The sequence below is a fragment of the Eretmochelys imbricata genome, chromosome 1, assembly GCF_965152235.1.
Source record: "Eretmochelys imbricata isolate rEreImb1 chromosome 1, rEreImb1.hap1, whole genome shotgun sequence".
Classification (NCBI taxonomy): Eukaryota; Metazoa; Chordata; order Testudines; family Cheloniidae; genus Eretmochelys; species Eretmochelys imbricata.
The window spans coordinates 34,190,575-34,214,493 of NC_135572.1; the positions used below are offsets into that span (position 1 = coordinate 34,190,575).

The 23,919-nt window shown below is 38.1% G+C and overlaps 1 protein-coding gene across 8 annotated transcripts in view; it reads left to right on the forward strand.

Annotated features, from left to right (window-relative positions):
• Positions 1-23,919, forward strand: part of YAP1 (Yes1 associated transcriptional regulator) — a 151,736-nt gene that overhangs the window by 71,677 nt on the left and 56,140 nt on the right. For 4 of the 8 annotated variants that reach the window (XM_077808513.1, XM_077808530.1, XM_077808522.1 and 1 more), the window contains exon 4: positions 1,913-2,026. The exons of the other annotated variants lie outside the window; for them this stretch is intronic. In XM_077808513.1, the coding sequence (XP_077664639.1) occupies positions 1,913-2,026 (114 nt within the window). The remainder of the gene's footprint in view (positions 1-1,912; positions 2,027-23,919) is intronic. 8 annotated transcript variants of the gene reach the window in all.

The window sequence follows — 23,919 nt, forward strand, 5'->3', positions numbered from 1 at the left end:
GTGTTTGGGGGAGGTTTCTTCTGAAAGGAGGCAGTCTTGGAGCCATATCTCCAGTAGTGGAAAGTCCACCTTCCTGTCCAGAGAAGTAGAGCCCTGCTAATCTGCAGATATCCTCTTCACATCTGTGCACCATGTTTGTGGATCGTAGATGGATGCAGATCCAAATTTTATATCTAAATCCTGAAAATCTGCAGGTATCCATGCAGGATTCTACAGAGAAGGAGGTGCAGAGCAGCCAGTTGGCACCAGAATGCAGGAATTTAAAGCAGAAACATAGTTTAAATGGAAGCTGCCTGGGTCAGAGACAATTCCTATGTATTTTAACAGCACCTAGCACAATGTAGGCCTGATTCTGATTGAGGCCTCTGTGTGCAAATAAATATTAATTTATTCTTTAAAAATTCTCAAGAACAGTTCTTTTAAGATTAAGCAAAAATCTATTTTCCCACAACTGTAACTTTCAGCAGTAACAGGAGTCTAAAACAAAACGATAGGGAAGGATTATTCCAGTGTTAAACTGATAAAATAAATACTAGTTTTTTGTGTGATTTCACCTACCTGCCTTGTAAGTTTAGAGTGATTTGTGTGTACATACCAGTCGGTTCTGTACTATATAAGACTTCTAAAAACTTAGCCAAACACTGACCAGCCAACCTTTGTAGATTGTTCTTATTGGCATTTTGTTGCATGTTAGATTGAAGAGGAGGGGAAGAAGAGCCTGATGGCTGTTGAAGGAAGTTCTGTTTAATTTTATCTATCTTCTTGGTACTTGTGGCGGAGGCACCAAGAACCTTGTATAGGCGCCCCTTTTTATTGCTTAAATCCAAAGCAATAAGGATGGTGTTTTTCAAGTATCTAAATCACTGATACAAAAAGTCCCACCCTTAGTTAAATATATTTATGTCCCAACACGTGGCAGGTAATTTACAAAGGCAGAGGACGACACAGTCCCACCTCAAAGAGCTTACAGTCTGTCTAAAGAAAATACAGATGAATGATTGGGTGGGAGGACGACGACAACGACATGATAAACTATAAGTGAGAATAAGTAGCATTCAGGAGCAGTGTTCTAGTGGCAACTCCCCACCCCATATCTTGCAGGTCATTTGGTAGATGAGGGGCCAGAGAAGACCCTCATGTTTCCTCATTCAGGCATAGCCCCTGAATTCTGCTACAGGGGAGATTTTGAGATAACACGTACAGGCCTACCTGCTGGGAGTGGGGCATAGCATAACCCATCCTTTCTCCTTCAGCCTCTGTGCATTTGTGGTATTTCTTATTTATTTGCTCTTCCTCCACTTTCTCATCACTTTTTGTCTCCCTCGCTCCCTGCAGTATCATGCCTTGTATCTGCTACGTCCCATAGCACTTTCACAGTGGTGGGGGATGATTCCAGTAAATTTTGCTCTGCTGCTTATGTTGGAGGAGCAGCAAAATAAAACTTCAGAAGAATCATGTCAGTTTCATGCTGTTGCTGAATCTTACTTACCAGATGAACTTTCACCGTTAGAGGGAGAGAATTACTTCCTACCCTGCTACAATTTCAGGTGCTCATACTGGTTTCATTCTGGCAGGCTCGACTTATTGCTGGTTTTGTATCCTAAAATTCCTTTCCCCTTAATGGACCCTAGCAAAGGATTAAGCGCCAAAACCTATTAAAAGACACAAAAGTTATAAAATCAAACTCCAGATTTTTAATAAAATGGCAGAAATGCTTTATGATATCATTTGTATGATTTCTTCATCCCCCCTTCTCTGCCCTCCTCCCAGGACTGTTAGACATGAGCTTGAAACTATTTGTTTCATGTACTGTTTTACATGTAAAATGTTGGGATTTTTTTTTTTATTTAGAGCTATTTTTGAGCTGGAGCAAACAAGAGCCTACTATGAATTCCTTCCTTCTATATTGCAGGCCCACTCCCTGATGGATGGGAACAAGCCATGACCCAGGATGGAGAAATTTACTACATAAACCATAAGAACAAGACCACATCTTGGCTAGACCCAAGGCTTGACCCACGCTTTGGTAAAAGTTCATCTCACTTAAGAATTTTTTTTATTCACTTTAGTTTCAGTTCACTTTAGAAATTTTCATTTCGCAGGCAAACTTTGGAATATTTTTAGCAGTAAGATAAAATACTTTGATTTGAATCACATACACCCTAATTATATCCTTTAAAAAATAAGTATAAATTCATATTCTCTCTCTCATCTAAATCTTTGATGCCAGAGGTCAGGACTTCACCAGTTGCTTCATAGGGCTCCCAACTTTTGTGGCATTCAGGAATTACTTTACCAGAATAAAACATTTGATCCAGGCTCTCTGTTCTCCCACAATTGCAAATCTTTACCAGCTAAAATGATGCTTCCAAAAGAAATATTTACCTTCATTATGATATCCTAACGAGCTCATTAATAATAATCCTCATGCTGTCAAAATCCATTTGAATCACACACCAGCTTATAATTCCAGCTTGCTACAGTGATGATCATGTTAAAGGTGTCCGTTTTTAAACAGTATTGAGAGAAATATGTGATAGTGTTGCTTGTATCAAAATCTGTTATTTGAGGCATGGAAAATACTCATCGGTTATTATTTTCGTGACAATAAAATTATTAAAATCTTTTTAAATTAGAGGAACTAATCTTTCACTTTTTTTTGGTAATGTTAATTTTCAGGCATACAATAAGAGAATGTTACAAACTTTTCAACCTTTTTAGCCTAAGTATCACTTTCCAAAGTCTACCACATACCTCCATCTGAGACAGTTATAATATACCTATGAAAATGGGAGGTGGCGTGGGGCGGGGAGAAGAGAGGGCGGGAAGGAGGCCTCTAAGGGATAACACGATGAGTTGTCTGCCATTACAGGATTTTTCTCAGGTACCCCCTGATGAGAGCTCATGTACCTCAGTTTGAACACCACTGCAATAATGGAATATAGCTACAGAGTACAGTGGATTGTGGAAATCACAGATCTAGTCTAGCTGCATCATACAAATGGTCATTGAGCTGTACAGAATTGTAATAATTTTCTCAAGTCATGTTTTAGCATTAAGGTACTTCGGGTATTTTGTTTTGTTTTTGTTTCCGGTACAAAGTCATGATACTTTACAAAAAGTCTACAAATTTTAATAGGTACAATAGCTTTTCCTTGATTTGTTATCCAGATAATTCACTATTTTCAGCTCCTTTGGGTGGATTTGTGAGGTATTTTTTTCAGAGCTATGGAAAAACCTGTATAAAAACTCTGAAACCTGTCATAAAAAAGAGAGCAGATCATTGTGGTTTTCAAGCTTTAGTCTTGGACTCAGTGCAACTAAATGAAAACAGTGTGCAGATCACTGGGTAGGTCAGGCTGAGGGGATACAAAGCCTTTGAAGCTTTACAGGGGTTGACCTAACAACAATTGTGGGCCCCTTTTGGGAGAGTCATTAACTCCATGAATGCCATATAAACACTATAGTGGAAAACTCAAACTCAGCACTTCACTTTTATTTTAAAATGGCTGCTAGAAATTTCAGTTTGTTTTTTTTCAACTGTGTAGTCCTAAATGTTTAAATATAAATATCCGTCTGTTCTTATGAAAACCACAGAATTATTACAATTTGTTTATAAGCTGCTGACTAGCTTGTAAACAGGTTGAACCACTGTGCAACCTGAGTCAAAGGTGGGGCATATATGGGAGATTTGTCATCTTTGGCAGATCTATCCATATTGCCCTTAATACTAGCCTTCTGAGTTGCAGTCCTATTAGTGTGTTTTGAAAGCAGTATTAGTCATTTGAACTTCAGAATCTACTTAATATATGAATAGTAATCTGTGTTTGAAACAGGAAGTAGTTATTTAGAAAAAGCGTTGCCTTTTACAATATAAAGAGGGATGCCAATTATGTTTACTTAAGTAATCACACAGGAAATGTATTTTGCTCTTCTTCCATGTATTGTTTTACAGTTTTGAATTATAAGAGCTTGGGTCAGCCAGCTAGAATTAAAAGAGAAAAAATCTTTTTAGGTAAGATGCATCTAATTTCTAAGAACTAATTTCAACTCCCGTAAATAGTACTGTCTCAATAGTAGGGTGGAACTACTTGTCTTGAGCATACTGAAGATCCATAAAATGTTATGGCTCTGGCAGTTAAACTGAAAAAGGACAGAAATGTCCAAAAGATTGCATAAGGGTTTCTTACTGCATAGTTTCCCTTTTTGGGCCCACTGTGTATGTGTATCCCAGACAGGATTGAGTATGTGCCAAGGCTTTTTATTTTGTGGTTGGACTTTTAATCTGTTCCAGACCTTTTCAGTCAAAGAGCTCAAGTGTAACTGAAGGGGGCAGGAAAGGGGGGTGGGGAGAGAGAAAAAACCATGTGAGCTCCTCTGATCTAGAGTGACGGCAAATAGAGACAGGCTGCTAGCTGCTGTTGAGCTTGAAGGAGTTTTCCTTGAAATGTGTACAACTTCACATTCTATTGCGGTTTACGTTTTTATCATCTGTGCCAAGAAAGTACAAAATCTTATTCTTGTTCCCTTTTCCAATATGACCTCCTCCAGGCCACTCCGGCAGTGTACGTACTATAGTTTTGTTAGAGAGACCAGGTAGGTGAGGTAATATCTTTTATTGGACTAACTTCAGTTGGTGAGAGAGACAAGCTTTTGAGCTTACACAGAGCTCTTCTTCAGCTCATAGTTTTGTTGACAGAGGTAACTTACTGTGCCTGATGTTTATTTTACTTTGTCATGTGCAGATCTTTAGTAAATGCTGATTTGATTAATCAAGTTTGATTGATTCAAAAGCTTACCTTTCAGTGATCAGTAGGAGTTGAAAATCGTGTTTATTTCTGAAGACTGCCATGGCCTTTTGTAGCCTAAATCTTTCCACTGAGGGCTTGGTTTCCATTCATTGTTGAATATTAACACTTGAAACAAGCTACTCTAGATAGATTCATCTTCAGATCCCTAAACATAAGGGGAAATTTCACTGTAATGACAATTTTCTATTGGCGTCACCTTTTTCTTTTTTTAAAAGTAATAACAGTAAAGATACATTCAGTTCACTTTCTTGATGTTGCCTCTGCAGATCCCTCACCACATGAGCTGCGGAACATAATAGATCGTATGTGGTCTGCCCCTCAGTTTCAATGTTGTGGGACAGATGGCATGAAAGACACTAGCTGTTGCTGAGTTTCTCTCTTCTACCAGCCAGTGTGCTCAGGAAGTCGATATCCATTTCCCTATTTTCCTTTGTCCTCATCAGTTTGAAGTTTTGCTAATAGTTAAATAAGGTGCGGTTTTGTTGGTGGTGGTGTTTTCAGTTACTGCTTTTATTCAAGAGTTCATAGGGATCTTGTCCAAGTTGCCTTGCGACTTGGTTCCTGGCACAGCTGAGCAGGAGTGGAGGATAGGCTTGAAAACCCATCTCAAACAAAAGTCCTACTGTCCAAAGGGTTTGGGCAAGGGGTATTTATCCTGTGGCTTTGAGACTTGCACTGTGTTTATGCCTCATGCCAGCCTGGAAAGAAGCACAGTTTGAGAGCAGTCTGCAAAGGCGAACGGATTGAAGAGAAATTACCTTGAAACAATACCCCAGGACTGAGTGAGTCAGTTCTAAAATCTAAAGGCTCCAAATCCAAGAGAAGAACCTTGGATATGACACTGGAGTATCTGAGACTCTGGTATAAGGTCTTTTAATTGTTGGATTTGAGGTCTTCAGATCTATCACTGTGACAAAATGCTGTTGTCTGGACTTGGATCTTAGTCCTCAGAGCCAGTGTCCACAGCTTCTGAACAGTCATAAGCATGGTGAGGATCTGAGTAAGACAAAGGCCAATCATCTAAACTTACAAAAGTGCCAGATATGAGGGAAGGGTCTTTTCATGCCTCACCATAGGCAGTCATTTCAGATTATGCATGACCAAAGGAATTAGGCCTTCCTCAGACCTGGAACAGTAGGATCCTTTGCACTAGTAAGGCACTTACCCTTCTTTGGGGCCTCTGCATATGCACAGTGGGATTTGTAGGGTCAGTCCTCAGTCATGAGTCCTCCATTAGTGTCTCCTGCAGAAACATCTTTCTCACAGGATAGTTGATACCTTGGATTTAAGTTCCAAGACCTCTATTTTCAGGAAAATGGAAGGAGTTTATGAGAAGAGTATGATTGTATCTGTAGGGTATAGATCTTCTGATAATGATACTCCTTGGTCTGGCCATCCTACCTGTCTGTGTGCTGCTAGGCAGTTATAGGCTTTGCCTGGGATTGTGGCAATTTGGACTCCAGCTCCTCGTGTTTCATGTTCTTTTTCCAGAGGCTGTTTTAGTAAAAGAGATACAGGATCAGACTGACCATACGTTTAAATAATTTTTTCCAAGTGTTCTAGATCATTGGTGGAGTGTTTTCTCTCTCACCATGAAAGGTTCCCAGATTCTGCATTACTAAGGACTGACTGTTAAGAACAGGTTTCTCAGTCTTCACCATTGTCCTTGGATGATTCTCCTCTGGGAGAAATGAAAAAAATGTAGGATCTGGTAGGTTAGGATAGTTCGGTTTCCTGATATTCATCTCATCTACGGGGAAAGCAAATCACATAAGTGTGTTCAGGCAGAACTGCTTTTCCAGTACATTTAGGGCTTGTAAAGTGAATGAAGGAGCTATGGACTCATCCAGCTGTAGTGCTATGAGTTTCCAGGAAACACCTTTTGTACCAGATACTTTAAACTACTTTTTAAGCATTCTTCCCTGGTCTCCTTCACAATATTTGTGGCCTCACAAGGATCTAGGCCTTTCAGAGATCTTTTTTATGCTCCTGTGGGCAGGGAATCTTAAGAACTTGGATCAAGTGGTGAAGAAAGCATATTTCTGGATTTCTTTAAGGCCAGCCAACTGTTAGGCTCTTGTGAGCCACTACAATTATGTCTTACAGGTTAAATTTTCTGCATGAGTCGAATGGATGCCTGGGAGGGAAAATATTTGAGCTTTTGTCCACCATCAAAGAAGAGAAGTTGGTGTGATGGTATTACTTTTTAAGAGCCTCATATAACATTTTTGACTTTGGAACCTGGTCTCTGGGAATGGCGGCAGTTTGGAGATGTTTTGGCTGCAGATGTCAGGACTGTCTTCTAAAGTGCAGGCAAAGATACTTTGCTCTCAGAGGATACTAATCTGTTCATGTCAAAGACAGATGTTGTACTTGGAAAAAATGAAAAAACTATCAGAAATCATCCATTAGCTTCTTGGTCTGTCTAAGGTATCCTGGATCTCTTACATTTCAGAGGTCCTGATCCCAGTCTCTGCCCTTATTGCCTCACTCCAGTTGGCTTCCACTTGACAGTTTCATGTGGGAGTCTATGTGTTGGCATCTAGAATAAAGCCCTACAATCTGACCCTAGCTCAATGGGACCTAACTACCTGTGTTACGGTCGGGTCAGAAAACAACCTGATGCTCTCAGGCTCAGGTTGGCTTGGTTGCCTCTGGATGATCTGCTGCTGTTCGTGGGCTTGGCATGGTGGCAGTGTGTGCCCTGCTCTTGGTGGCCTTTGCCATCTTGCTGCAGAGTGAGTATGCTGACAAATAGCCGCGTCTCTCACTATGGAGCACACACCCTGCCACTGCTGGCAGGAATAGGGTACGCCATAAGGAACAGGATGGAGAATAACACAGAAAAACACTATGCCATTAGATAGCTCAGTGGTATTCCCTCACTTGGAATAGTGCGTTCAGTTCTGGTCACCCCCTGCCAAGAAAGATTGAGGGAGGGGGTGTTTCAGAAGCATGCTGCCACAATGATTAGGAACATGGCAGAGGGATTGAAGAGAGTGGAGTAGTTTACCTTAGAAAGGAAATTAATAAGAGGGGATAAAAGCTTACAAAATAATGAATACAAAAATTAGATTGGGGTTTTCTTCCCCTCCCCCCCCATCTTTTAATAACATTGAGAGGAGCAAATTCAAAACTGGTAAAAGGAAATATCAGTTTGTGACACTTATTGTCAGAGGGTATCAGTGAGACAGAAAGTTTAGGATTCAGATAGGTTTAGATTAGGTATTTATGAATAACAAGAATATCCAGATTTAAATTAATGAATATTTTAAAAAAGCTTTGGAATGACTTCAAAGCTTGAGTTTTTATATATCAGCCAATCTCCAATTTCTGTGGGTTAGGAGGAAACTTTCCTTGGGGGCAAGTTATCCCATAATTGACTGCTTCAGCATTTGTATTTCTAAAATAGCTGCTACTGTCTACAGTTATAGATATGATATTGGACTGGAGGTAACACTAGCCTGGCTTGTGGGATTTATAGCTGGTTCTCAGTGGGTTTATGGAAGCCCCTTTTGAACGTTTGGGAGTCTCCATCTTTTGATGAAGGGAAAACATAAGAACAGCCATATTTGGTCAAACCAAATGTCCATCTAGCCCAGTATCTTGTCTTCTGACAGTGGCCAATGCCAGGTGCCCCAGAGGGAATGAACAGAACAGGTAATCATCAGGTGATCCATCCCGTCACCCATTCCGAGCTTCTGGCAAACAGAGGCTACGGACATCTGTCAGGATTGTTTTAGCTACAGCCTGTATTGCAAACCTTCTTGACAGTGTTTCATAAAAACAAAGTGGAATTGTGACTTATCTAAAACCTTTAACTTAAGGTGGTCTTGGGTTTTTATTTTTGCTGTCTGTCTTTTCCAAAGCCTCATGATCTATCAGGCAAAGCCAGATTACATAGTTTGAATGCAGAAAAGATGATTGATTATGCTGCTCAGTGAATCTGTGTCCCCTAACAGTGTTACTATTTTCCATAAATCGGTGTCTTATGTTAGAGCAAGTAACATCTTTGTGGATCTGCAGAAGAGGTAACACATTCTGAGAAACAAAGTTACTGGTCAACAATCTTCTTTTCCTGCGTCTCCTAATAATAGTAAATGCATACTCTTTTTTTCTTCATTAAAAGCAAAATAACATTTCCTTTCTTGCACATTTTAAAGGTCTATTTATTTCTGTGTAAAAGGAAAGGATTATTTGAAGAGATCATTAAATCTGAGAGAGTTGTGCAAAATACACAATATAGAATATATACATATTAATAAAAATATGCTGTTTCCTATTAGTGAATTCTAAAGCAGATTCCTCAGCCAGTGATATTGGTGCATCCATTGCTGGTAATTGATATCCTGGTCTGTGTTCCTGAGGAACCACGAACCTTTTGTTTGTTTTGTGTTTTCATTTTTGCCTGATACTTTGAGGACAAGATAAAATGAAATATCTTGAATATTTTATAACAGAAATATTAATGAAACAGCTATAGAAATAATCTGACTCTTTGAGTATTCGTAATTGGTAGACTAAACCAAAATAAACCTGAGTTTAAGCCATTATAAGTGTCCCTACAGCCTTTTGGACCAGTTTAACTAATTTTCATTTAAAATAGCACTTGAAGTTAAACTGATACTATTTTTTTCATATATACAAACCTTAAACCAGTTTCCAGTCTGGCAGAATTGTACCTCCCAACTCCTTAGTTTCCTTATAGCCTCATGTTAGAAATTTTGTCAAATGCTTTTAAAATCCAAATAAATGTTTACTGGTTTTCTTCTCACTGTTCATTTTTTGTTGGCATGCTCAAAGTATTCTAGTAGTCCAAGAGGCCCATTTTCCCAGTATAGATGGGTAGGCTGGTATTTGCCCCATTATATCATGCTTAGACAATTGTTTTATAAAAAAACTTTTCATGTGGCAAGAGAAAAGTGTGTGTGTGTGTGTATATATATGTGTGTGTGGGTGTGGGTGTAGAGATAGATATGCAAGGTTTGGCAAATGATAGAAAGTAGGTGTCTCAGATTCACTAAGGGCCTTGTCTACACACACAAGTTGCACCACTGTAACTATGAATTGTGGCTTTGTCTGTCAGTACTTGTCTGCCCCCTGCTGAATGCCTCACCATCCTGATGCCTCTGCACAAGGTAAACCTATTCAGACTGGCTACCAACAAGACTTAAGCCCAGGCTACACTTAAAAATTTGATCAACTTAGCTAAGTCACTCGGCTGTGAAAATTTTTTCACTCTAAGTGCCATAGTTAGGTCAACCTAACCCCTGATGGACACGTGGCTAGGTCAATGGAAGAATTCTTCTGTTGACCTAGCTACTGCCTCTGGCAGATGGATTAACTACATCAATGGCAAAACCCGAGCCCTTGATGTACGAAGTATCTACACTATGGCACTCCGGTGACACAGCTGCAGCACAGACATACCCTTATTCCTCCAGAGGCCTAGAAGGGCCAAGAGGAGACACTTACCAATGAGGAGATACCAGCCTACTTAAGAAGGCTTGATTTCTGCTTCTGAGGGTAATGCTAGGTGAGACTGGGACGGAGGAGGTCAGGGCCTTGCCCCCAAGAGCTTTAACTGAATGCTTGCATTTGAGTTTTGTTTGGCTGTCTATGCCATTAAATAAATTCTGATCTGATTATTTTGTTACTTAACTGTTTAGAGGCTCATGCCAATCCTATGACGCAGGCCACCCCACTTCAAGCAGGTGACCAAAACTTATGGACTACAGCAGGAAATGCCTCTAGTACCGTACTTGGCCCGGGGGGGCACTACAGAGCAGCCCCAGCTGCCACACTGATATAACTGTATGCCCTTAGTGTGGCTGTAGTGTTAGGTATATAAAAGTACTTTGTCAGAATAAAGAAAAGGAGGACTTGTGGCACCTTAGAGACTAACCAATTTATTTGAGCATGAGCTTTCGTGAGCTACAGCTCACTTCATCAGATGTATACCGTGGAAACTGCAGCAGACTTTATATATACACAGAGAATATGAAACAATACCTCCTCCCACCCCACTGTCCTGCTGGTAATAGCTTATCTAAAGTAATCGTCAGGTTAGGCCATTTCCAGCACAAATCCAGGTTTTCTCACCCTCCACCCCCCCACACAAATTCACTCTCCTGCTGGTGATAGCCCATCCAAAGTGACAACTCTTTACACAATGTGCATGATAATGAAGTTAGGCCATTTCCTGCACAAATCCAGGTTCTCTCACTCCCTCACCCCCCTCCAAAAACCACCCCCATACACACACAGACTCACTCTCCTGCTGGTAATAGCTCGTCCAAACTGACCACTCTCCAAGTTTAAATCCAAGTTAAACCAGAACATCTGGGGGAGGGGGGGGTAGGAAAAAACAAGAGGAAATAGGCTACCTTGCATAATGACTTAGCCACTCCCAGTCTCTATTTAAGCCTAAACTAATAGTATCCAATTTGCAAATGAATTCCAATTCAGCAGTTTCTCGCTGGAGTCTGGATTTGAAGTTTTTTTGTTTTAAGATAGAGACCTTCATGTCTGTGATTGCGTGACCAGAGAGATTTGAAGTGTTCTCCGACTGGTTTATGAATGTTATAATTCTTGACATCTGATTTGTGTCCATTTATTCTTTTACGTAGAGACTGTCCAGTTTGACCAATGTACATGGCAGAGGGGCATTGCTGGCACATGATGGCATAAATCACATTGGTGGATGTGCAGGTGAACGAGCCTCTGATAGTGTGGCTGATGTTATCATGCCCTGTGATGGTGTCCCCTGAATAGATATGTGGGCACAATTGGCAACGGGCTTTGTTGCAAGGATAAGTTCCTGGGTTAGTGGTTCTGTTGTGTGGTATGTGGTTGTTGGTGAGTATTTGCTTCAGGTTGCGGGGCTGTCTGTAGGCAAGGACTGGCCTACAGACAGCCCCGCAACCTGAAGCAAATACTCACCAACAACCACATACCACACAACAGAACCACTAACCCAGGAACTTATCCTTGCAACAAAGCCCGTTGCCAATTGTGCCCACATATCTATTCAGGGGACACCATCACAGGGCATGATAACATCAGCCACACTATCAGAGGCTCGTTCACCTGCACATCCACCAATGTGATTTATGCCATCATGTGCCAGCAATGCCCCTCTCCCATGTACATTGGTCAAACTGGACAGTCTCTACGTAAAAGAATAAATGGACACAAATCAGATGTCAAGAATTATAACATTCATAAACCAGTCGGAGAACACTTCAAATCTCTCTGGTCACGCAATCACAGACATGAAGGTCTCTATCTTAAAACAAAAAAACTTCAAATCCAGACTCCAGCGAGAAACTGCTGAATTGGAATTCATTTGCAAATTGGATACTATTAGTTTAGGCTTAAATAGAGACTGGGAGTGGCTAAGTCATTATGCAAGGTAGCCTATTTCCTCTTGTTTTTTCCTACCCCCCCCTCCCCCAGATGTTCTGGTTTAACTTGGATTTAAACTTGGAGAGTGGTCAGTTTGGACGAGCTATTACCAGCAGGAGAGTGAGTCTGTGTGTGTATGGGGGTGGTTTTTGGAGGGGGGTGAGGGAGTGAGAGAACCTGGATTTGTGCAGGAAATGGCCTAACTTCATTATCATGCACATTGTGTAAAGAGTTGTCACTTTGGATGGGCTATCACCAGCAGGAGAGTGAATTTGTGTGGGGGGGTGGAGGGTGAGAAAACCTGGATTTGTGCTGGAAATGGCCTAACCTGACGATTACTTTAGATAAGCTATTACCAGCAGGACAGTGGGGTGGGAGGAGGTATTGTTTCATATTCTCTGTGTATATATAAAGTCTGCTGCAGTTTCCACGGTATACATCTGATGAAGTGAGCTGTAGCTCACGAAAGCTCATGCTCAAATAAATTGGTTAGTCTCTAAGGTGCCACAAGTACTCCTTTTCTTTTTGCGAATACAGACTAACACGGCTGTTACTCTGAAATTTGTCAGAATAGCTATTTCTGTATGAGAAGGGGAATAAGCTACACTGTTTTACTGTTGTAACTGCATCCACACTGGGGACTGTACCAGTATAACTATTTAGGTTAAAAAAATCACACCCCTAACAGAAGTATTTGTATCAGTACCAAATGTGTGTGGACAGCAGCTTTGCACGTTTTAGAACAAGACAGTGACCTTGGATTGGGAAGGAGATTGAGGGTGCATGACTCTCACTGAGATTGTTAGTATTTAATAGTATTGCTTCAATTATGTATATAACTTTTACACCGTAACTACAACAGGAGGGTAGAAAGCTGTAGTAGCTTCATTCATGTTCAGTACTGTTTCTGAGAGCAAGGCTGTGGAGTGCAATCTTATATATCGTGTTCGTTACGAAATGGTGCTACCTAAAACGTTACAAAACTTTTAGTGATTTTCTTTGAGCTTCAGATTTCTTGCATTTTCACATATTCCAGCTGTTACTGTTGGACTCTTGGTATATAAGTGCTGTACATTAATTTATAAATAACTACATAGTCATTAAAGGAAATTTCTGTACTGTTTTAAAAAGTACAATCACCTTAATTTTCAATTAATTTTTAATTAAATGAAGAGACTGGAAGCTGCCATCTAGTCTCTCTTCTGGCCTAATTTGTGAAATAGGAAGTGATGTGTAGTGTGTGAGTGCACAAAAGAAAATGAGGACAACTAATACTATTATGTGTAAGAAATTGTTATATTCTCATTTGTTTAATATTGAGAATGAATTATGATATGTATGTTTTGCTAGATCTTAAGCTGAGCGCTAAATTGATTTACATCAGCCGAAAATCAGGCCCACTGAATCATCTAAACTTATATTTCTACTTGTCTTAGGCCAAGTTCTATATACTATCGAATGAGTGTTATTTTTCTCAGTCTATCATGTACATTCATCTGCTGACTAGCACTCCTTTGACACAAACGTAGGAAGTAAGGGCATTCTTTGGAGGCATGTCAAATCCTTTCAGTTATATCGATATTACAACAAGGACAAATGTCTATTTTAAATTGTTCTGAAAATTCAGTTTTTAAATAATACTCAGGTATCTGAAGGAGTTTAAAGAAACTTTAGTTTATTTTGAACTGCATAGATGTCACATAATTCAGGAACAGATTATAGCCATTTGCACTTGCTGCTCAATCTTGTTTGTATTTGAATTGTTTCTGCCTGCCTGTGCTATACAAAATGCAAGTCTTTTGTGAAATTTAAAGTAGTGAAGTGAGTGTACTCCACCAGATTACTGTTCAGTGCCACATACAATCAAACCTAGAAGTCGGTGAACCAATTGCAACAGCATTTTTTCCTGGGTTTAGTTATAAATTAATTAGGGGTAACAGGACAATCATTGATACTGTAAAATCATGGAAGTTGGCCACAAATCCTGTTATACTGTTTTAGGATACAAAAGGGACAGTTCGTTCTTGATGTTTGCAAACAATGGCAGCCTTGTTTAAAGAAAGCTAAGATTTCAAAAATCTGCCTACATTCATTTCATATTCTCAAAATATCTATTGCCCTAGTAACAGACTAACTAAAAGAAACCAAATCTCACTTGAACATAAATAAGAATGGCAGATGTAATGTATTGAAGTCCTAGTTGTGGATAAGTTATTAGAAGAATAGACATAGTAGGAAAAAGTCTCAACCAAATATTCAATACAGGAATGTGTACAGTGGTTACTTATCTTTTAAAATTGCCTACTGTGAGACCATATAACTAGAGATAGGTTTAAGCATCAGTCTTCATCCAGTTTTCCCCCAAATTCCAGGGTATTAAAATTAATCTGCAAAACAGAGTTGCTAACAGTGAAAGCACTTTATTGTGCTCATTTTAACTTAGTGTTCATAATATTGGTTTATGAAAAACATTTTGTTTTCCTTGAAAGATAAGAACAAACAAAAGACAAGTGCAAAGTACAGTAGAATCTCAGCATTATGAACAACTCAGGAATGGAGGTTCATAACACTGAAATGTTTGTAACTCTGAACAAAAAAAACTTTCAGAAGTTTACAACTAAGCATTGACTTAATACAGTTTTGAAACTTTACCATGCAGAAGAAAAACTTTTAACCATCTTAATTTAAATGAAGCAAGTACAGAAACAGTTTCCTTACCTTATCAAATCTTTTTAAAACTTTCCCTTTATTGTTTTAGTACTGTACTGTACTTGCGCTTTTTTCCCCCCTCTGCTGCTGCTCATTGCTTATTTTTGGTTGCAAATGAGGTGTGTGGATGACCAGTCAACTAATAACACTGCTGTTCTATTGTACTGCGCTTAATAAGGAAAACTCAAATGCATAAATACAAAATAGGGAATAACTGGCTGGCGGGTAGTACTGCAGAAAAGGATCAGAGTTAATAGTGGGTTACAAATTGAATATGAGCCAAAAGTGTGGTGCCGTTGTAAAAAAGGCTAATATTCTGGGATGTATTAACAAAAGTGTGCTATATTTAAGGCCCTTTATTTTCCGTTTTTATTTTTATTAGGGCTATCAAATAATTGCAGTTAACTCATGCGATTAACTCAAAGTTAATCACGATTAATCGCAGTTTTACTCGCATTGTTAAACAATAGAATACCAATTGAAATTTATTACATATTTTGGATGTTTTTCTACATTTTCATATATATTGTATTCTGGGTTGTAATTGAAATTGAAGGGTATATTATTTTTGATTTACAAATATGTTCACTGTAAAATGTTAAAAAAAAGAAATTGTATTTTTCAGTTCACCTAATACAAGTACTGTAGTGCAGTCTTTGTCATGAAAGTGCAGCTTACAAATGTAGATTTTTTTTGGTTACATAACTGCATTCAAAAATAAAATAACATAAAATGTCAGAGCCTAAAAGTCCGCTCAGTCCTACTTCTTGTTCAGTCAATTGCTAAGACAAACAAGTTTGTTTACATTTGCAGGAGATAATGCTGCAATTTTCTTATTTACAATGTCACCAGAAAGTGAGAACAGGCATTTGCATGGCACTTTTGTAGCAGGCATTGCAAGGTGTTTACTTGCCAGATATACTAAATATTCGTATGCCCCTTCATGCTTCGGCTACCATTCCAGAGGACATGCTTCCACGCTATTAAAAAAAAAAAAATGCGTTACATTTGTGACTGAACTCCTTGGGGGAGAATTGTGTGTCCCCTGCTCTGTTTTACCTGCATTCTGCCATATATTTCACGTTATAGCTGTCTCGGATGATGACACAGCACATGTTGTTCATTTTAAGAACACTTTCACTGCAGATTTGACAAAATGCAAAAAAGGTACCCCTGTGAGATTTCTAAAGATAGCTACAGTACTCGACCCAAGGTTTAAGAATCTGAAGTGACTTCCAAAAGCTGAGAGGGATGAGGTGTGGAGCATGCTTACAGAAGTCTTCAAAGAGCAACACTCCGATGTGGAAACTATAGAACCCGAACCACCAAAAAAGAAAATCAACCTTCTCCTGGTGGCATCTGACTTAGATAATGAAAATGAACATTCATCGTTCCACACTGCTTTGGGTAGTTATCGAGCAGAACTCGTCATCAGCATGGACACATGTCCCCTGGAATGATGGTTGAAGCGTGAAGGGACTTAAGAATCTTTAGCGCATCTGGCACGTGCCTGTTCTCGCTTTCAGGTGACATTGTAAAGAAGAAGCAGGCAGCATTTTATCTGCTGTAAATGTAAAGAAACTTGTTTGTCGAAGCGATTGGCTGAACAAGAAGTAGGACTGAGTGGACTTGTAGGCTCTGACGTTTTACATTGTTTTATTTTTGAATGACGTTTTTGGTACATAATGCTTCATTTGTAAGTTCAACTTTCATGATAAAGAGATTGCACTACAGTACTTGTGTTAGATGAATGAAAAATACTATTTCTTTTGGGGTTTTTTACAGTGCAAATACTTGTAATCAAAAATAAATATAAAGTGAGCACTGTACACTTTGTATTCTGTGTTGTAATTGAAATCAATATATTTGAAAATGTAGAAAACAGCCAAAAATATTTAAATACATGGTATTCTATTATTATTTAACAGCAATCACGATTGATTTCTTTAGTTGCTTGACAGCCCTAATTTTTATTTATCGGTGTTTATTACTATAACAATAAAAATATGTGAAAATCTGTAGGAAAAACTTAATTTTTCTGGGTAAATATCAGGGTTTATTTTGGTGGATATAAGGATGGGAAAAAAGTATTCAGTAGATTAATGCTCTGAATAATGGAATTCAGCGTGGCTTGCTGTAGAACTAAAACAGAACTCAAAACATAATACCACCTCCAAGTTGAAGAAAACAATATCTCTCTAATCCCCAAATAAAACTTTTCATTTGAATGAACAGTTTACTGTTGTAAACTTAGAACTATTAGCCTATACATATTTACATTTAATAATTGGGTCACACCATTTGCCGGACATGTACTGAACTTCATCCTTTACTTCCTGTTTTTATTTTTGTAAAACTTTCGAATACTTCCTTGTGTTCTGAAACATATTTTTATACAGATTTTCATTTTGTTCCCATGTTGGTGTATCAGATCTTTAAACTGTTATCTGCCAACAGCTTGAAATGTTTACGTGGTGGCATGAGATTCATCAGTCCGTTCAGATGTGCACGCACTTCAGAGCTTGCGTCTATACCTGTTTGTATGCATCTTCTAGACTAATACATAGCTTTATTTCAATGGACAGCTTTGCATATACACATAGACTAATGTATTGTAATGCATATATCTCGTGCACTGTATTTTCCTAATAAAATAAATTATTTTTATTTTGTAGGGTGAAAATCGGGGGGGAAAAAACAAATACTTTTTGTAAAACCCAGGGGTTTTTTTGTTTTTGTTTTTTTGTTTTGTTTTTTTTTTTTTTTTTTTTTTTGTTTTGGTAAAAATTGGTTTAAACTGAAAACGAAGGGGCTTATATATAAGACATGGGAGGTAACTGTGTTCTGCTGTACTTTGCACTGGTCAGGCCTCACCTGAAGTTCTAGTCCAGTTCTGGGCACCATACTTTAGGAAATATAGGGACAAATTGGAGAATGTCCAGAGGAGAGCAACAAAAAGTGTAGAGAGCCTGATCTAGGAGGAAAGCTTAAAAACACTGTGTATGTTTAGTCCTGAGAAAAGAAATCTATGAGGGGGACCTGATAAGTCTTTAAATATGTTAAGGGGTGTTATAAAGAGGACTAATCAGTTGTTCTCAATGTCCACTGAAGATAGAATAAGGATGGTGAGGTAGTGGAAAGGTTACCAAAGGGGAGGTTGTGGAATCCCCATCACTGAAGGTTTTAAAGAATAGGATAGAGGACAAATATCTGTTAGGGATGGTCTAAGTATAACTGTGGTCCTGCCTCAGCTCTGGGATGAAGTAGATCAGTGGTTCTCAACTAGGGGTATCCAGACGTCTTCCAGAGGATACTTCAACTCATCTAGATATTTGCCTACTTTTACAACAGACTACATAAAAAGCACTAGCAAAGTCGGTATTAACTAAAATTTCATACAATGACTTGTTTATATTTCTCTTTATACTATACACTCAGGTGTAAGTACAATATTTATATTCCAATTGATTTAATTTATAATTATATTGTAAAAATGAGAAAGTAAGCAATTTTTCAGTAATAGTGTGCTATGACACTTTTTTGTATTTTTTATGTCTAATTTTATAAGCAAGTAGCTTTTCAGTGAGGTGAAACTTGAGGGTACACAAGACAAATCAGACTCATGAAAGGGGTACAATAGTCTGAAAAGGTTGAGAGCCACTGAACTAGGTGACCTCTGGAAGTCCCTTCCAGCCCTACATTTCTATGATCATATGAAAATATGCTGTAAAGGGATTCACAAGGATGACTTACATCTTTCATAAACAACAAATTGCAGTACCAAACTTTTGTAAAAAGGCACACTTGAAATATGTGTTAAAGAGTTTTGATACAACTTTCTACCAGTCCCACTGGTAACTTTTGTCTGTACAATCACATTTTCCTATTAAGAAAAAAAATCATCTTTGTCATGTGAAAAGGGCACTAAATATTGTGTGTTTATATTCACAAAATGCTGTCAAATGCACAAAATAAACTGAGAAAATAGAGAAGTAATTTTTAGACCATAGTGTGACCTTTTGTAAGCTGATGGTGTTCCTTTTAAATAATAAATTTGGAGAGTAGAGGTGGCTTGACTTTTGAAGGGTGAAGTGATTAATACACAGATGAATATTTAACTTCATTTTCCCTATTCTCCTTATTGATTACCTAGAAAGGTCCTTGAACACAAATCTGCAGGAGGAATCGCTGTGGCTGTAAACTAACAACAGTGCTGTGCCAGATTACACTAGCAGAGAACTGGCCCCTTATGTCTGTGAATTGTAATAATTCTCTGTCTTGCTCTTTGAAAAGCCAGTGAGCAATGTGTTTACCCCATTTTTCTCGTTAAAATAAGTGAAGGGTGGTCTAAAACTTCCCATAGCTGTCAATTATTCATTATCTACTGCAAGTAGATGCTATTTGTTGGTGAGTGAGGATAGAACAGTTAATGCCTTATATTTAAACAGCACCCTCAAACCATTCCAAAACACATGGTATATGTTAGAACTGACTGTAGTCAACAGATCATTGAGGTAAGCCATGAGGTAAGCTGTGAGTGCATAACACAGAAAAACTTTATATTGTCTCCAGTTGCCTGTTTAAAAAAAAAAATACCAGTTCCCCTCCCCCAAATTCTCTTCTCTTCCCCTAGAAACAAAGCCATGTTTGTTCCTTTTCTGCCTGTGAGGTCTTTGCTGCCTGCCCTGTATGGGTGCAGAGCCCCATATTTAAATGCTTTCCATACCCAAGAAAGGTAAGAAACCGGATACACCAGGAAACTGATAAATCCCAGCTCTAATAGATAAATGACGTTGTTTGCCTTTGAATTAAAGCCATTTAAAATTAGCTATGTATGTAAGGATCATCACAAGACCATTTCAGTCTGTAAGTGGCAATCAAGGTGCACAAAAACAAAGATGCTTACGTTAGATCATATTGATAAAGCTTATTTAGGTAGCTTTTACTGTGCAGATTTCAGCACTCTTTCCTTGCTTAGTCACAAAGCTTTTATCCACACTCACTGTTTCTTATTTGAATATTTAGAGCAAAAACAAAAGCTTGCCCCAAGGTGATACTTTGGGTATGTAATTAAGAGTTAAAAGTTTTAAAGATTATAAAAACTTGTTAATTTTCCTTGTCCTTTTGCCTGAAGCAAGGTATCTTCACTGCTAGTCATGGTGGATAAATCAATGATTTTTTAAAAATGTTTTTTTTTATTTAAATTGGATTTATTTTATTTTTGTTGTTTAAATTAAACATTTTTATTTTTTAAAATTGTTTAAAATGAAAGCTGAATTTAATACAAAATGTGTTACGGCCTAGATTTATAATCTTTTTAAAGGTTTAAATAAATACGCTGAATCCATGAGACTCTATCAGAATCTTTCTATATAAAGAAAGAATCAGGAGAAAAACATCTACCGTTTGAAGTCAAGCTTTATAAATAGGGCACAATAGGTCAGCCTAAGCAACTTAAGAATCTGTCTCATTTTCAAGAGACTTAGGCAAGATGAGGAATTTAAACTCCAGTCACTTTTACTTAGACATATTTGAAAATTTTCCCAGGCTGACCTGAAATAATCAGTTTAATTCACTGACTAGAGTTAATCCTTCTGCTTAATAAATCATTTAGTTTTAAATGTGAAACCTATTTTGGATACATAAACTTCTCTTTTCAAAACATTTTAATCAAAATACATTTTATATGCTGTTGTGTGTCTATTAAAATTCCTGTTACCCTCCAAATGCAGCTTGACACAAATAATGAGCAAAAAGTTAATTATCTATTAAAAAAGCAAAATAACATTCTAAATGTTCTAAAAGTTCAGTTTAAAAGAATTTGAAAATATTAAGCTATATAGTTTCTCCAATAAATGTATCTAGTTATAGTGTGTACCCTCTTAGGTAGCAAAAAGATGAACCAAATGTAATGCAAAGGCGCTATTTAGTTGTAAATCAAGGTCTTTTAAGGGTTATGCCAACCAATGAGAGAATGCAACTTTCTTTAGATAATAACTGAAGTACAAATGGAAAAGTTGATTAAAATTGATTATTTACATTGAGGCTTTCCACATGGTGATTTAAATCAATTCACCCAGCTCCTAGTATTAAATATCCTGTTTGAAAACAGAATTGTAAGCAGCAAATTCTGATTTTTTTTTTTTGCTCCTGAAAATTAAAAATAATGTACTTGTTAAAGTCATTATTTGAATTTAAAAGTTTTCTTCCTTTTTATGTTAGCTGCAATCATGGTGGATAAAAAACAAAATTTTAATAAGTATAATTTTTAATTTTCAAATTTTTACTTAAATTTTGTTCTAGTTCTTCCCATATTAGAGTAAAATTGGTTATGTGGATGATTTGTACTTGTTTCTTCAGTTAGTTTCCTACTGTTAGTAGAATGTCAGATTTTACAGAGGTTTTTTTCCTACTAAGAAGTTTCACATTTAAAAATGCTCATCTGTGCTGGAAAGAGACAAAGTCCATGGTCTTAATTTAACAGCCTTACTGTGAGAAACAACAAAACTGATAAATAGGGCTGTCAGGCGATTACAAAAAATAATTGTGATTAATGCAGAAACGGTTGCAGGATCAAAAGCATTTATGGTTTAGTTCATTGTAAATTTTAACCTAAAAGTAGCTTAATTTTGGAAAGTTATACAAAGGTTTGACCTGATTAAAATCAGTATTTTGTTTTTTAATCAAGTGATTTTAAATTGCCCTTATTCTAAATCACCTGTAACCAGGGTGGAGTATTTAACATTTCAAAAGTTAATGTCTGTCTGCTAATGACATTTAAAATAGAGTATAACTTCTGTAATAAAATTTTCTGAAAATATTCTTTATCCAGTAAGGATGTTTCAAAAGACTTAAGTTAAATGACCATATTGATTTGATTATTTTTGCTACCTAGATCTATTAATTACGGGTTTCACATTGAGCCCAGAGGCTGCTGATTGTCTCTTTAAAACTAGAATACTATCTGATCCAATATTTATCTTTTATGTATTTAGTTTCTGACTTATCAGTAGGGTGTTTGGATTAAACACGTAATCACAATTGTGGTTTTGCTGGCTCAGTAGTTTAGCTGCCTGGTGTGTCCTGCATAATATCTGTGAGGCAAAGCAGGGAAAGTTGCTGCTGGGGTGGAGTTGGAGTGGCTGTCTGCTGACTTTGAACAGCCAGAGATAAGGGCAATTAGAAGATCTCAATGCACAGCTATGCAGCTGAGGAAAGCCTTGAAAGAGTACTTTGTCAGCCATGGTAATGTGCTGTGCTGGACAGTGCTGTACCTGGCCCTGAAGTTTGGGGGTTGTTAGGAGTTGTGCAGCGCTTGGCATACGTTTATGAATATATCACACTTTCAATGACGCTATGAATTATTTCAGAGTAACAGCCGTGTTAGTCTGTATTCGCAAAAAGAAAAGGAGTACTTGTTTGTGGCACCTTAGAGACTAACCAATTTATTTGAGCATGAGCTTTCGTGAGCTACAGCTCACTTGAAGTGAGCTGTAGCTCACGAAAGCTCATGCTCAAATAAATTGGTTAGTCTCTAAGGTGCCACAAGTACTCCTTTTCTTTTTGCTATGAATTATGTGATGGTTAGTATAATAATTATAAATGTACAGTGAGTTTTTAACTGAACCGGTGAGTTCTGTTTCAGAGTAACAGCTGTGTTAGTCTGTATTTGCAAAAGGAAAAGGAGTACTTGTGGCACCTTAGAGACGAACCAATTTATTTGAGCATAAGCTTCCGTGAGCTACAGCTCACTTCATTGGATGCAACAATGAGTTCTGTGGTCCTGTTCTGTTACAAGTAATGTGCTTTGACTAGCATTAGGCAGTCTGCCATATATGTTATGAAGTAATAAAGATGAATTTATTTCCAAAAAATAAAAAGTATTGTATACCAAAAACACTGCAAAAAATGTACAGTTAAACAATACAGTGCAAACTTATAAATTAATGGAACAGAGCTTTAAAAGTAGAATAGTAAAAAAAGTTCCAGTCTATTTCTGTCAAACATACACCAATCATGCCACTCTCGGCCATTGTTTGTGAAGCTGTAGTTTTCCTTACTGTCCCATGGTATGATATTGTAGGGGTAGGGATGCAGCTTATGGTGCCACCTGGAACACGGCTGAAATGGACTTTTCCATTGACTGAAAAGGGAGGCAAGCCCATGTCTGTTGAACCTGTAAGTCAACAAGCGCCTGCAGCATCTGTGTTTGCTGCCTGAAAAGCCCCATTATGTCCTGGTGCATCTCTGTCTCCTTTTCCTGCTGCGATTCCTAGGCCTTTTGCCTGTCAGCTTTTTCTTTCTTTCTACAGACTGTCTTGCTATATTCAACCTCCAGGCCCACAGTTCATAATCCTGGGTTGCAGGATCTCACTGAACGTGTCCTCCCTAGTCTCCTTTTTCTCTTCATCAGGGTCAGGCGTTCCGAGCGTGTGGGGGGAGCCCCCCTCAAGGCCATAATGCAGCAGCTAAAGATAAAATAGACAGATGTATCATTGTATTTATAGTCACAACAGAAAGCATAAGATAAGATTCAGAACTCCCTTTCTTATTCCCATAAAACTTTTAAATAAGATATGCTTACTGACACTTCAGCTTTAGACTGCCTTTGCACAGCACCACTCTCCAGCCACAGCCATGGTGAGTATGGCCCTCCAGAGCTGAGAGGTGGAAATGAGGAGGGGATTGTTTGGTTGCATAAAACAATAACGTTTCGGCCCCTGTTTGTATGAGTACAAGTACAGGGTGAAGGCACTGAGTATTGGCACTATTTTCCACAGGCGGTGGTGATTTTAGCTGATATTTCACTCCTGAGGGTCACAAAAGTACAGAAAACACAGCTGTTGCTGGCATTCCAAAGTTGCATGGGCCTGTATGCCACTAGCCCATTTACTGAAATGGTGCCTGCTAAAGTCATCAAGGAGTGGCATGGGGAAGTGTTCTACTGTGGAGGAAGAAGTAAGGCAGACATCCCTAGAAATCTTTACAAGAG